This window comes from Apodemus sylvaticus, chromosome 5 (assembly GCF_947179515.1).
Source record: "Apodemus sylvaticus chromosome 5, mApoSyl1.1, whole genome shotgun sequence".
Taxonomy (NCBI): domain Eukaryota; kingdom Metazoa; phylum Chordata; class Mammalia; order Rodentia; family Muridae; genus Apodemus; species Apodemus sylvaticus.
In genome coordinates this window covers 129,095,993-129,111,655 of record NC_067476.1, presented here as the reverse complement: position 1 = coordinate 129,111,655, position 15,663 = coordinate 129,095,993, and the positions used below count along the sequence as shown (strand labels likewise).

Here is a 15,663-nt window from a genome sequence, read left to right as displayed (position 1 = left end):
ATGGTTTGTCCTCCGATTTGTTTCTATGACTCATGAGTAGGGTTTCTGAAAATAACTTCAGGCTGCTGCAGATGGAAATGTGGAGGTGAGTCCTGACCTAATCTGGCCTCTGAGACACTCAGTGTGCATTCTAGGACAGACAAAGAGGCACCGCCCTCCACTGGAAGTAGGACTCTGAAAGATGGAGACCCTCTGAATCCCAGGATGCTGACAACTACAAGGATCCCTCCCAGGAGGATTGGGCATGGTAGTGGAACAGCCTGACCCAAGAGGAAAGTTTTGCAGGTAGTCACATCCTATCATCTTCAATAAAATGGCATGTGCAGCACATGGAGAAAGCTATTAAAGAGGTAGTCCATCTCTACCATCCATAATGAAACAAAGAATACCCAGCTAGAGCCTCACTCAGGGTAGAGGCTTGACTAGCATGCATAGGACCAGGTTTTATCCACATGATCTTCCTCCCCAAAATTACATCAAAAGGAAGTCTAAACTGCCATGTAGTCGTGGTTTTTAGAAAAATTTAAGGGAATTATGGAGAAGGAGCTGAAGGAGAGTTTGGAAGAAGAGACATTGGAAATGCATTTGAGTGGAGATCAGGGAACTGTGACTTTCTATTAATACCTAATGTTTGATTAATAAATAATGCAGTTTTATTTTTAAATCCCTCGCTCAAAATAGGAGGTAAACCTCATGAATGAAAACTATCATTGGCAGCTGAGTAGCAGCGGCACGTACACCCTTGATCCCAGCCCTTGGGAGGCAGAGGCAGGTATGAAGAGCTCTTGGGGCCCCGCTTCTAGAAATTTGGCAAGAATTTGGCATTGGCCAGGACACAGAAGTAGGCTCAAGATCTTGATCATCTTGATAAGTCCCCAATTACCACAGGACTTTGTCTATTGCCTTGTCTGTTCCTTGACTATTTTTGTTTATTGCCTTGTTTGCTTCTTGACCTTGACCATAATCTTTGTATATACCTAGGATCATTGAAAAGCAGACTGGAATCTGGCATGGTGGCACACACCTGTAATCCCAGCACGTGTGAGGCAGGGGCAGGCAGATTTCTGAGTTCGAGGCCAGCCTGGTCTACAGAATGAGTTCCAGGACAGCCAGGGCTATACAGAGAGACCCTTTCTCGGGGAAAAAAAAAAGAAAAAAGAAAAAAGAAAAAGAAAAAAAGACTAGAAAACAAATAAAATAAGCCCGCATCAGCTTCAGAACTGGCTGGGGTCATGTTGTAATGTCTAATTGTCTTTTTCTTTTCAATTCTTGCTCCCGACCTTGAGACCCTGTTGACTGACTGAGCTGGCTTGGTCAGGCACGTGGCTCTCTGAGTTAAGAGGACAGAGAAACCCTGTCTCTTCTCTGGAGAAGTGGAGGCAGCACCTTTCACAGCTTTCTTTTCCAAAGAAGTTTCTGTAATTTATTCTTTGGCTAGCAAGTATGTTTGATTTTAAGATATCTTCTTCATTCTTCAAAACCAATGAGTAAGGTAGTCCCATCATTGGTAGATCTTTGGTTGGACAAACTGCCTTTAAAAAGAAGTTGTCTCCTGAGAAAACCAAAAGGCTCATAAACTTCTCATATCACATGTAGACAGTGTGACTAATAAACTAGATGGACTACATGATCATACTATATTATACACACACAAACACACACACGCATGCATGCATGCACGCACGTGCTTTCTACACACATCTACAAGCAACTAGCCTAGACACAGGCCCTCCTGACACACCAGAGGACCTTTTGCCTAAAAAGCAAGATATCATGGCTAACCATGAGGTAATTGATACACACTTTTTTATCCTTTTGTGAGAAATACAGGTGATTTTAAGCAAGATTGTATGCCATATTTCCCATAGGCATCACAATCTGTCTCCTCTCACTGAAATAATTTTGTTTAAACTAATTACCAATTACTCCATTGAGGAGTAGGGTAGGGCAGCCATGTTTGTTTATTTGAATCGGCTCACCAAGTCCAATGTCCCAAATATGCTTTGCAGTGTTTTGCAATCAAATCATATTGTATTGAACATAAAGCCACATGAGGAGTTTTGTTAAAGCACAGAAACACAAATTCTCAATTTCTCTGTTCCTATTTCCCCCCCTCCCTCCTTATGCATGCTGAGAATTGGCTCCGGGACCTTGTACACAAGAGGTAAAAGCTGTACCACTATTTCCAAAAGTAGATTCTAATTCATCAAGTCCAAGAGCGGCTTGAAATCCCAATAGGCTTCCAGTGGGCAGGAGGTTTGACCTGTGGGCTGTTAGGACAGAAACGCCTCCTGCCTTGAGGCCGATTGACTTGTGTACTTACTTCCAGTTGTGTAAAGTGCTGTTAGGGGCCTGGAAATGGCTCAGTGGTTAAGAGCACCCCAACTGCTCTTCCAGAGATCCTGAGTTCAATTCCCAGCACCCACATGGTAGCTCACAACCACCTCTAATGGGATCTGGTGCCTTTTCCTGGTGTGTCTGAAGTGTTCTCTTATACATACAATAAATAAATCTTTAAAAATAAAATAAAGTGCTCTTAGCAGCTCAACATCAAAATGTTTGTTTTTCATTCAGTTCATAGTGAACTGCATATGTTTACTGCAAATCAGTAAATGGTCAGAAGAAGAAGATGAAAAAGAAAATTAACCAAAATTGCAATCAGTCAAATAAGCCTATTCTCCCACAGCTAACGAAAGCAAATTTGAAGTCTGCGCAAAAGAAAGAATACAAATGAACCACACCACACACTGTATGTTTTTCTTTCTTTTTTTTGTGAATAGGTTCTATTTTTATTTTTCACAAATAAAAGTGACAAATGTCGTGTAGAGGACATGACAGTAATATAGTAACAGTAATAAGATTAGCTATCTCAGAGACAGAAGCCCACAAAAATACCATGCTGATTTCTAAGAAAGACCATTAAATAAATTAAGAATAATATTTTAACTAAATCAACAAATGGAAGTTGAGTTCATTTTAAAACATTATCTAGAACCCATAAAGTGATACTAAAGGAAAATCTGGGATTTCACATATAGGGTTCTCAATTGAAATCAGGGAAGCTCTAACCTTTTCCTCCTTTTTAAACACTTAGTGATACAACTGTGTTTTTCTAAATGTTTCATTGGTAATGCTGAGTCTTGTAAGTCTGGTTCCATAATAGTCTATGATGTCACTACTTCCTTCTTAAGAGCCAACAATCTGCACTAAAGTAAAAAGGAAATCAATCAGGCTCTCGATTTCACAAAATCCTGTGGTACAAAACTCTAACAAGCTTCAGGTAGAATATCCAAGGTAAAATCAATCTGCTCCCAGTCATCCCCCAAAAGACATAATGCAACTGTTACTCTGTAGTGGCATTTACATTTCAGCAAGCTATCAGCTTGAGAAAACCAACTTCATTTCCAGTAAAATGTGTTTGATTTCCACTCAAATCCTTGCAAGTTACGTTGGGTGCTGGAACCAGTGAACATGAGCTGCATAGTTTGTACAATTCACTGGTTCTTGCTTGGCATCGGTTCTCTTTGGTTCTTACAGATCTATTGTCCCACTCTGAGGTCCTCACACTTGGGCCTCTCCTGGCCCCCTGGGGGCGCCAGAGGCAGCGGTCCCATAGGGTCTGCAAGAGCCACAGAGTGCAGAGGAGGCCCCGCCCCGCGGCTGGGAAAGCCCGACCTGTGGGCCAAGTGGCTGCCAAGCTGAGCATCGCGTCCTCCCTATGTTTTTGGTTTTTTTTCAAAGTAAGTTAAGAGCAGCACTGATGAATGTCTTTAAATGATTATGTTACTAAGTAAATAAATGAATATAATAAATGAAATTAAAAGAAGGGAAGTTGTTGGGGTGCCCCTGATTATGGTAGTATTTTTAGCTCATTATTAATTCCGTTTTGGGAGTATTACTTCAGACTGCTGTGGGGGTGGAGATGGCTCCTCTCAGGATCGCATTTTGGCCATGAAAGGAAGATTGGCAAGACTTGTCTTTGCATCCTCTTTCCTCCAATTTTTTTTTCCCCCTTTGGTGGGGGGATGTTCTAACTATAGCTCCTGATGATATGCTTAGCTAGTAGGAAATGGTCGGTCTCTCTCTCTTTTTCTCTCTCTGTCTCTCTCTCTCTCTTACACACACACACACACACACACACACACACACAATCATTTCTGCTAATACGTTAAAACTTCATTATCCAGTTTGGTGGCCACTAGGTACAGGGCTAGAGATGAAGTCCATGTGCAATTAGATGTGCTGTTGAGTATGAAATAAACATAAGACTTTTGAAGACTCAATATTTTAAAAAGAATGTAAAATACCTACTTAATGTTTTAGATTGTTGAAATATAATATTTGGACTCTTGTGGGTTAAATAACATCAATAACTGCTAGTCTCCCCACCCCCCTCTGCCCTTTTCTTTTTTAAAATGTGGCTTCTAGAAAATTTGTAATTGGCTTTATATTTATGTTGGACAAAGCCGCGCAAGAGGTTAAAGTACTTGAGCGAAATACGGAATGTGCACTGTTCAGATGTTAGTGGCCAAGCAAGAGGCTATATGTCCATGGCACTGTCACTTTAAGAATTGTGCCTGGTGGCTCTTGGGAGCATCCTGAGATGTTAATCACCTGGACACTGGAGTCCCACTTGAAGACCATTGATGGTCTAGGCAGTCCCAGGTGATTTCAAGATGTAGCCTAGGGCTGGGTGCCAGAACTCCAAGGTAGAGTGCTTGCCTAGAGAAAACAAGGACCTGGATCCCATCCCAAAACTACTGGAAAGCAAAATCAAAATTACTTAAAATTGCACACTTAAAACTGCAGCAGTGGACTCGGAGTCTTTGTGACAGACAGAGTAGGCAGTTGATGGTTCATTCATAGTGAATTCTCTAGCCAGAGCTGGAAAAGCAGGCAGTACAGCGAGTCATAGCCTGCCTTTGGCAGGAGGCCTTGGAGCAGAATACAAGCATTTTAAGACTTACTGTGAGAGAGACACACCCTATAGCTCCTGGGTTGGGGTTGGGGTTAAGGTGGGGGTGGGGGTGGGTGAGGGTGGGGCATAAGAAGGAATGTAGATGGTCACCAGGAAGGAAAGAGGAAGGACTAGTGACTACACCTTCTATTGTGTGAGTGACATGTGTCCTAGAAAACCTAAGAGCTGCTTACAGAGGGGCAAGCAAGGGGTTTCCTGAATGTCTTTCCTAGCTCTCTGTGGACCTCGTCCCCACAAGGCAAACTGAAAAATTCAGCTACATTGATTTGAATATTTTCTGCCAAAGGAAATACCCAGAGACAGTCATACAATGCTATTCTTAAGTGCTTTTAATATAGACAATAAGAATTTTGGAAAATTCACTTCAGGTTCAGGCTTTTATTAGAATCAAGAAAAGAACCAGCCTCCTAGTCACGTCACTCCTTGGGACATTTTCCATTCAAAATCCTTAGGACAAACTTTGGTTGTCCCCTGGGTAAGAGTACTGGCCCACTAGCTGGGCTCTGTGTCACATGCATGTGATTCCAGCACTTGGGATCAGGAGTTCAAAGTCATACTTGGCTTTATAAGGGAGCTTGAGACCACCCTGGACAATGTAAGACCCTATCTCCAAACAACTAAAGAGTATTGGCCCAGGACTGGGGTGTGGCTCAATAGTAAAGCTCTTGTCTAGTCTGGGTTCAATCTCCTAGTCTGAAAGAAAAAATCTTTGACTCAGGAGTCAGAGACAGGAGGACCACGGCAAGTTTATGATCAGTTTTAGGGTATGTCTTAGGGTTCATATTCTTCCACAAAACATTATGACTAAGAAGCAAGTTGGGGAGGAAAGGGTTTATTCAGTTTACACTTCCATATTTGCTGTTCATCACTCAAGGAAGTCAGGACTGGAACTCAAGCAGGTCAGGAAGCAGGAGCTGATGCAGAAGCCATGGAGGGATGTTTCTTACTGGCTTGCTTCCCCTGGTTTGCTCAGTTTGCTTTCTTATAGAACCCAAGAGCACCAGCCCAGAGATGGTGCCACCGACTAGGGGCCCTCCCCCCCCCCCTTTAACACTAATTGAGAAAATGCCCCACAGCTGGCTCTCATGGAGGCGTTTCCTCACCTGAAGCTCCTTTCTCTGTGATAACTCCAGCCTGTGTCAAGTTGACACACAAAACCAGCCTGGTGAAACTTGTCTTGAACACCAAACATCAACAAAATTTAAAATAAAGAGTACCAATACCCTTTGGATCTCTAAGTGAGTTAGTTCATGTGGGGGCAGGGGGTACAGGTGGGAGTGAGGAGTGGTAGATAGCCCTGCATGTGCAGTGCATGCTGGGTATCAAACACAGGACCAAGAGCATGGCATACAAGCACTAGATTGCTGAGCTACACTACGAATATGCTTTGCTTTTCTTTGTTTTATTTTTTTTTCTTTTAAACTCTCCATGGTTCCCTTCCTAGCAAAGTCAATATTCATGTGGAAGCTGGGGCCACTGCTACCCACTCTTTGATGCTAAAACATAGACTCTTTTCAGAATGAAACATGTTTCCTGGAACAAATGCCAGTTCTTTCCTCCCTCCTCTCCTTTCCCGTCATTGGCTTGTGATTCGGCACTGTAATATGATTTGGAGGAGGTCATTTTTCCAACTTGACTAAGGATCACCAAATGGCAAACAACATTTGGGTCTCAAATTTACCCATACTCCAATGGTCTGAAAACAGAGAGTTGCCATTTTGTTCTCAGACACTGCTGGGTAATTACAATATGTGTCCCTTGTAGACAGATCCCCACCTGTGTCCATTTCTCAGACATCTGAGGGTAGAGCCAGGCTCTTAAACACTACAGGCCCCTTTTATTTCATATTTCTTCCAGAAGAGGAAGGTCAGAGCTGCTGGGGAGGTGAGGCCACAGTTGTGAATGGAAGCAGTCAGCTTCCTTCCTTTTGCAGTTTGCTTGTAGATTTAAAGTAACTGCCACATGATACAAACAACTTTAACAATTTCCATTTCTTTCTTTTTTTTTCTGTGTCCCTAAGGGGGTCATAGTTGGCAGTATGTCCAACATCAAAAACAAAATTCCTTCCCCTGGCTGCCATTCAAGATATTTTTAGGTTTGGAAGTGCACCCTCCTCTGCCTCCGCCCGGCATGTATATTTTTACTCTGCTCCTGCCCTATCCAAACTCCACCAGGGTCTGTTTCCTGACAAACCGAGAAGTGAGAAATGCCCGCGTGGGGGGAAACTGAAGACACATGTGTTGAAACTCGGCCAGGGAAGTGTTGCCCAATGACAAAGCAGGGCAAGTCTTGTGATGTTTTCTTCTGCTCATTCTAGCTTTTCTCATTCTGCTCTCACGGGGCCTGCTCGAACTGCCTAATTCCGATGTCATGACCTGATTTTAATCTAAGACGAGTACTTCAGCCTAAGGACAGCATCGTTGTCTACATTTGCAGAGGTGGGAGAGCAGATGTAGACATGCATGTAGAGAACAGCAGCTCTTCACTCCAAACATGGACCGCAAGCTCACTCAGCCTGCCTTCTGGTCTCTAAGTACCTGTCTTATGGATGTCTCAGAAACCTCTGAACTTCTTCCCTTCCCCCTATCGACAGGGATGCAAAGGGCATTTAGCAGCAATGGGGGCTGCAGTCCCCAGAACACACTCAGCAGAGGATCGGGCCTGTGCTGCTGATTTTGTAATCTTCCAACTCTCAGCCAGGACTCACCAGAGGTTGCCTAAGGACAGGGAGGAGCTGTCTGCTGGACCCTGCCTGGCTCTGAGTTCAGATTAGTCGTGATTTGCTCTGAAGCCCTCGAAGCCAATTACTGCGCTAGATAACCTCTCAAACACTCGCAGGCCATGGGCCAACTGTGCTCTTTGCTTTTTAATTTCTGTTCTATTGGTCCATAAGCTTCCGGAGCAATGTGCTATTTGCTCTTCACAACGACCAGATCAATGTGAAGTTTATGGTTGTGTTCTGTGGGCACGCTTCTGAGTGTGCATGTTCGAGCCCCAGAATGTTTGAAACAACTATGCTATAGCATAGCTGGACCTGGAACTCACAGAGATTCCCAGGTGCTATGGTAAAAGGCACAGGGCACCAAGCTCAGCCACTGTCATGTACACTTATACAGCATCTTTGGGTACCTGATTATATCCTGACACTAAAACAAAACACCACCACTACCAACAACAAAGACAACTGAAGAATATTGCAAAAATTATTTTACACAGGATTATTGTACAGTATTACAATGTATTATGTGCAAAATTCCATGGAAAAATAATTTACAAAAGGAAATACAACACAGCATGTGCCGAGAGAGGGTTCTGGTACAAGAAAAGCCAGGGGTACAAGTTCTCCCAAATCAGATGCCTGTGCATCCTTACACAAGGCAGTAACGTGTTTTTTTGTTTGTTTGTTTATTTGTTTTTGTTTTGCAATGACCGGTGTTACACTAAATGACCCTTCTGGAATATGTGTGTCTATAAATTCATTTTATACAACATAAATCTAACTTCACCATACATACATGTTTTCTGCTTGCTTTGCTCATATTTGCCATGCTGAGGATGAGACCCAGCATGTTAGTCTGTGCACGTTAGCTCTACCACCGAGCCACACCCCAACCATTGTCCATTCTTATAATAAAGAGGGGTTTTTTGTTTGTTTGTTTGTTTTTTTTTTTTGGTTTGGTTTTGGTTTTGGTGCATTCTCTTCCCATCGTCATCTCATTGAACTCAATAAAACTCATATTACACATTACTTGGTTTCTGCCTCCAAATAAATGGATGCCCTTAGTGTTGGCTTACAAAATGGGTCATAGGGATCGTTATCCTTGATTTACTTTTCCTTATAGGGATTTTAAAAATTGTTTCCCAAAGCACAAAGCATATGGAACAGATCTTTGTCAAAGCTCACCACAGCACATATATTTTACAGTACTGACTCCTTTTCTATTGTCCTCCTAAGAGCCTGAACCTGCAGACTACATTCCTCAGTCCCTCCTTAGAGTCTGTGTTTCTCTCGCTCCCTCTCTCTACATTCATTTCTCTCCTAATTCTCAGCATCGATTGCTTAAAAACAGACAACAAATGGTACAACATCACTAAAAGTGAACAATGTAACAATACAACCGCTAAAAGTCAACAATGTAACAATACAACTGCTAAAAGTCAACAATGTAACAGTACACCTGATTCTTCAAAGGCAGCCTGTGGCCTGCGTCAGGGATTGCTTTAAGACAACCAGAAGTCTCTCCCCACAAATTTGCGGAAACATCCAGTTACAGAAGAGAGACATAGAAGAGGCATCTAAAATGCAGTACTCTCAAATCCAGCAAGAGATTTACCTTCAAATATTAAATGTTAAATCACATGCATACTTATAGAATATTTTAAAAGTTACAAAAATATTTTAAAAACCAATCCTGACAGTTTACCTGCAACTGCTATAAAATTTTCTATGAAATATATAAAAACACAAAGGCTCTTTGTAAAAAAAAAAAAAGTATAGGATGAAGGATAGACGAAAGAAGGGAAAGAGGGAAGGATGGAGCCATCCACAGAGCTGAGAGGGACCTGACGCACTGCATCGGACAGTCTTGTCAACACCTGCTATCGAATCCAAGAGAAGAGTTTGTACCTTAAGTGTTTTTTCAGCACATATACATAGTGTAAGCCAACCCTGAAGCTGGCTAAGGTTAACTAGTTAACTAGCCAGTGATCCCAGGACACCTGAATAATTAAAATGCAATTCACCATTTCTGGAGGAGAGTCTTACTATTTCCCAAATCTCAGCTACCTCATCTGGGCAACGTATCTAAAGGATGCCCCTGGCCAAGTCAGCCTTTGGATGGCTTAGTCACTGAACTGAGGGATCCTTGAGGAGGTGGCTGTCTTCTAAGCTCAAACACAAGGCAGCCAGAAAGTTAAACTCTCAGCTCCCTTTTGGATGTATCAATGGGGAAGTCCCATGTGTCCCCTAGGAAGGAGTGAGGTCTTCTCCGTTCTGGAAAATCACACCGTAAGGATCACTCTTGATGCGCTTGTAGACAAAGTGGAAGATGTGGGGTTGAGGCCGGCTGTGCAGCTCCGCCTTGATCTTTTGAGGATAAGTGTCCTCTGCCAACTGCTGCCATGTCTCATCAACAAAGAGAAACAGGCTGTACTCTTCAGGGTCCTCCACCTTAAACTTCTCAGCACAGAGCTGACACACATCCTCCGTGGTGATGTACGGTCTCACAAGGAGGGTCTTCCCAGTGCATCCGCTGTTGACCTCTTGGAAGGCAACTCGGAGGTAATTCTGCAAGTGGAAACAGAGCTGTCAGGAGCAAGCACAGAAAAGAAAGCAGCCGCCGTTCAGAGGTAAGCGCAAGGCCGAACTGGTGAGCCGCTCAAGGCTTGTCCTTGTCCTACTGTTTAGTCAGACCATGCAGCTCTTGCCAGGAAAGACTCTGATCTGTGCTTGGATCGTGGCGGAGACGATGGCGTGGACTGAGTTGCCACATGTTAACTCATTGCAAAGGGAAACAACAGGAAGTCCCGCCAGCCCTGGTTTTCATCTTTCTATATCCATTATAAAGCCAGCTGCCTAAGAGTCTGAACCATAGCCAAAGTTGGGATTTTTCCCAGCTTGAAAAATAGCCCAAACAGCAGGAGAGTCTGGGGCCACAGTTAGCAGGAAGGGGTTTAAAAACATCTAGACACACCAGCACCCATGGTACTCACTTTGCGCCGTTCTAGGAAGCCTACCCCAAAACAATAATGCTTGGTCAAACTGCTGAGGTCTGACTATTCTCCCCAAATGGTGATCTCATGCGCCGCAACCTTACATAAGGCTCCCAGTGGCTTGGGATGAAATGTGGGAAGAATCAGGGAAGGGATGTTGATTCTGCAAGAAAGCTTTGGACCTGGAGCTTACTAAGCATGAGGCGATGCTGCAGGAAGTAAAGGGTTGCAGGCTGGGCATTGGAGGAGGGGCCGGGGGTCTTTGGGGAGGGGGGAAATTGGGAAAGGTTTTACCATTGACAATGTAAATGGCCCCCGCTCCTTGCATACCCTATATGGCAGTAACACAACGTCTGCATGAACTAAACAGATCACCATGTAGATGCTTTTGAACAACCTAAGCAGGTGTGTGTGTGTGTGTGTGTGTGTGTGTGTGTGTGTGTGTGTGTTTGGGGGGAGGTGGTGCGCGGCATGTGTTCTTTTGTAGTTTATGTGTCTGAAAGGAATTTCTGAGAAAATTGCAATTTTGGAGAAGAACATGCTGACCTTGCTTTTCAAGCGCGGGCTTGACTTTGAACCAAGGACTGTTTTCAGAGCACTGAGAAATGGCAGAGAAAAGGCATGGGAGGTGAATCTGGACAGGAAGGCAAATTCATCTTGCCGACGACGCAGGTTCCTGCTAGGGAACTCGCTGTGCAGTGCTTGGAAAGAAAGCACTGCCACGTTTCAGGCTTTCACAGAAGCCTGCAGATGATTATCCAAAGGGAGCTGCAGAGAGGCTCAGGATTGAACAGAAGTAAGTACCGTGCTGCTGGGCCCGGGAAAGGCTCTGCTGCCCTAGCCTGCCTCCAGGGAATTCACTCACTGGAACCATACAGCTGCTCAGCCTGGAAACCCGAGAGAAGAGGGCTGCAGTGCTCCCTCTCTTAACTACTGACCTGCTGCCTAAGAGCTGGGCGGAGATTCCAGGGGATTCCGTTTAGAATTTGAAGGAGAAAAGGGGGAGGGGGCGGTGAAAAGATAATTTGTTGCACCTCCCCCACTTCCCAAAGGGCAAGGGGGGGGGGAGGCTAGGGGTGCTGCTGGGTAAACATCTCAGTTTCCTGAGGAAACTGGATATCCATTGCCTTTGCCCAGGCTTTCTCCTTTGGACATTTTATTGGGTTAGGTATTTAACAGCAGGCTGAATGTTTTGGGCCATAATTTGGTTTTGTTGTTCTAAGGGCAGTGGAGTGTGAGCCAAACCTGTGTGTATATTTTATATGGGGATAATTTTATTTATGTTGGTGCTAAAGTGAGTTACACTGAGTAGAAACTTTATCTTGACTTTTCTCTTCTCTTTTCTTGTGTAAGTGCTAGGAATGGAACACAGGGCATTACACATGTGGTCTACCACTCAACTATCTAGGTTTTGAATCCACACCTCCCCCCCTCCACCCAGGTTGGCTATACTGGATACCATCCTCCGGATGGTGCTGGACAGTAGTGACAAACTGGCTGGCCCTGCCAATCAGCTACAAGATCACAATTGGACAGAGCAAATCTTCCCCACTGAGGCCCACTGTTCTCCTACTATATTGTATGGGTTAGATGCAGTCAATGCATTTTTCTCTTCTAGTTAGCCAACGAGGACATGGACCATTGAAAGTTTAGGAGCTACTGTCTACACATCTAAAGACACAGGAGTGACGCAGCTAGGCCAGAGGGTGGTTTAATTATTCATTTTTCACATGGTGATTCTGCCTGAGCCAGGACCTTAGGCCCTGAGGCTCTGCCTTCCCCAAAGACACCCAGAAGCGAGCTGGGACTTGGGTGTGTACCTGAAAATCGTCAACGGAAGGGATAGTCCGGTTGGTGGTTCTTCGCTTGTGCCACTGCCTCAGGGTGTCCCTGGCTTCTGAGCTGAGCAGTCTTGCAGCCTGTTCTTCTTGGAAATTCTTTATCAGTGATAGTGCGCCATAGGCACTGGTCAAGTAATAGCCTCCTGGAAGGGCAGAGAGAATGGGTCCTTAAGAGTGTCACACTGGTGATGGCAGCAGAGAGACAGGAACATGAATGTCATACTGTATACAGTTGTCTTTGGGTATCCTCAGGGACAGAGTCTAGGGTCTGACCCCTGTATACTAAATCTATGGATGCATTACTCTTCATTAAAAAAGTCATAGCATTTGCATATAATCTACATAATCCTCCCATTAATCTTACATCATCGCTAGATGATTTAAAATAACCTGTTGAATAGAAATGCTACAAAAATGAGTTTAGGGGAAAAGGACAATAAAAAAGTTTGTATGTGTTCATTTCATTTTTTCCCATAAATATTTACAGCTTGTGGCTGGTTGAATTCTCAGGCGCGGAGCCTTACACACATGGAAGTAGACGGTGATTTCTCTATCGTGCCCACAGAAGCACACATCCAACAGCGTATCACTCATCTTTCTCCTCAAGCATTCATCTCACACACATTTATGGAGTGACCCAAGTCTCTGCCAGGAGCAGGGCACAGCAGGGAGCTGACAGCATTTCTGTTCCCATACTCAAGAAAAGAGATTTACATATTAAATACAGTGGTGTCCCTCTGAAAGTGCCATTAACATTAATCTCTCCTGTCTGTGAGGAGACAAAAGACATTTTAAGACATCTATGTATTTTTCTAAGGTTTGTCTTAAATCACTTGCTTGTTGAAGAATTTGCAAATGTGCTTGAGCACCACTAGGGGGCGTTTGAGGGTGCAGTAAGGATTCCCAGCATGCTACATATTTTGTATTTAAAGACATAATCCTCCCATAAATCTTATATCATTGCTGGATGACTTATAATACCTCATTGAATAGAAACACTACATAAAGAGTTTAGAGGAAAAAGGACAAAATACCCATTATAGTTCTCCTATGTGTTCAAGACAAGCCGAGGAGAAGGAGATCGAGGCCTGAATCCCTGTTCCCCAGAAGGGAAGACACACATTAAAGAGGACAGACATGACAACTGACTCTTTCACAGACCAGAAGTTCACTGCAGTTAAGTGAGAAAGAAGTGTCACTCATGGCCAAAGCTTAATTGTTTCCAGGGAGCCTTGTAGAACTCTCTCTGACCCATGTGCAGGATTGAAATGGTTTCACCTCTCAGGAGCATGGGTAGCAGGCCTGTGAACCTGCATTGGGGTTGAATTTGGCAAAGCAGCCTTGTCTGCAGTCATCCATAGAGATCCTTGTTTTCCTCTTTCTTTCTTTGCAGTGCTTTAGGGTACAGGGCCTCCTGTGTGCTAGCCAAGGGCTCTATCATTTAGCCATACCCACAAGCCAAATCAGCCCGTATCAGGCTTTTTGTTTAGAGTTTTCCTCACCCCACTACCTCCCTATAGCAACCTCTGCTATGAATTATTAATCCTTAGTATTTGCCCCAGGAGTCCCACGTGACTCAGTGTAAAAATGCTAGATCAAGTGTGTGAATGCCACACAGGGGAGTTCAGGGCAATCTGCATGGACAACTAGAATCGAACAGACTGTATCCTGGTATCAGCATTTAACTGTGGCTCCAGGAGCTACAGTCCCTGTGGGATGGTGAGGGGTTCCTTGGACTTTGAATTTGACTCGGCCCTGATGTGCTCAGCCCACTAAGGAGAAACACAGAATTGACCACACTTTGAAACATGTGGATACAATTAGAGGAAGGTTTTAAATTTCAGCCAAACCATACCCTGCCACAAGCAAGAGCTCTGAGCTTGCAAGGGGATCTATGGTGCCTGGCCTGCAAATGGGAACGTCTGCTTACACAGCAGAGACCTCACGTGACTGTTGTAAAGCCAACCCGAGAGAGCTTTGGACAGGTCACAGAAAGCATGGGCCTGTGACACATGACTGAAGCTCTTCTAGATCCAGATGGGAGGAGCTGCACTTTAGTACCCCAGAGCATAGTCTGGGGCCTCAGGCAGCCTGCCAGGGCCATGTTGTCTTGAGGATGGGAGGCAAGCAGAGTGCCTGACACAATGCATGTAGAGGGGCCCATGGGCTGCGCATACACCAGTGTATCCTATTAGTTTTCCCCTTCACAGGGATTTCTGCAGGTGAAGCCAATCCTGCCCATCTGTCACAACAAAATGCTTTATTCTCCTTTAAGAAGACAAGCTTGAAACCCTGGGCCTCACTCTGAGGCACTGCCAGGAAAGGGGGCAGGAAATGGTTGTTTCTGTCCTCAGACCATAAGACGTAAGCATCTAAGTACACACTGTCAGTAACAGAAGGACAATTTTCTAAGGGAGACTGAGACACTCTTTTCCCCAAAGCCTCAAGGGGTCTTCTTACTACTAGAAACCACCAAAGTAAACCCCAGACCGCAATAATCACATGGTGGGAAAGGGGGTGGTTCCACACTGGAGCTTACAAATGTCTACCTTGGTGCCCGGACAAAGCCACATTTGTTTTCTCTGCTGCCCAATGCCTGGAAGGGGAAAAGACACCGTGGGACTCATGGGCTCATATGGAATATCTGGGTCCCTGGATGAAATTTCATGGAGAGGATATGGCCGGGTGAGATACAGAGGCCGGAAGAGCTTATTTTTATCTGCCACAGCTTGGGGACAGAATGGAGGATACTTATCCCAAGTTGGCAGTGGCCAAAGAGGAATGGGGCAGGCATGTCTTAGGGACCAGGGAGAGCAGGTCTTTGATAGAGAAAGCAACCCTGAAGATTCAGGAGAGGCCCGAGGACATTAGAGGACGTTCTGGAGATGACAATGTATTTAACGCCCTCTGTGGGAGATTCCTAGATGATGCAAACCCTAGGCATGCTAAGGACAGGTAGGCCTTTGTACTCAAGGCCAGACTGAAACTCAACAGGAACAGAGAAAACACAGCTGCCCCGGCAGGGTCTGTCTGGGTACCCAAGGGACTCCTGAAAATAACTGACAGACAGGTGCACAGGCTGTGATCTGTCTCCTTCCAGAATGACCAGCTTACAGGAGAGTCCCAGCTCTT

General features: G+C 44.5%; 1 protein-coding gene and 1 pseudogene across 5 annotated transcripts in view; both read right to left on the bottom strand.

The window, feature by feature from the left end:
- Positions 1-2,876: 2,876 nt before the first annotated feature.
- On the bottom strand, positions 2,877-4,297 carry LOC127684601 (TM2 domain-containing protein 1-like; annotated as a pseudogene).
- Positions 4,298-8,168: 3,871 nt separating this feature from the next.
- Positions 8,169-15,663, bottom strand: part of Rin2 (Ras and Rab interactor 2) — a 210,998-nt gene continuing 203,503 nt past the window's right edge. For all 5 annotated transcript variants that reach the window (XM_052183807.1, XM_052183811.1, XM_052183810.1 and 2 more), the window contains 2 exons: positions 12,511-12,674; positions 8,169-10,265 (listed from right to left, as the gene is read on the bottom strand). In XM_052183807.1, coding sequence (XP_052039767.1) covers positions 9,945-10,265; positions 12,511-12,674 — 485 coding nt within the window. In that variant the 3' untranslated portion in view covers positions 8,169-9,944. The remainder of the gene's footprint in view (positions 10,266-12,510; positions 12,675-15,663) is intronic.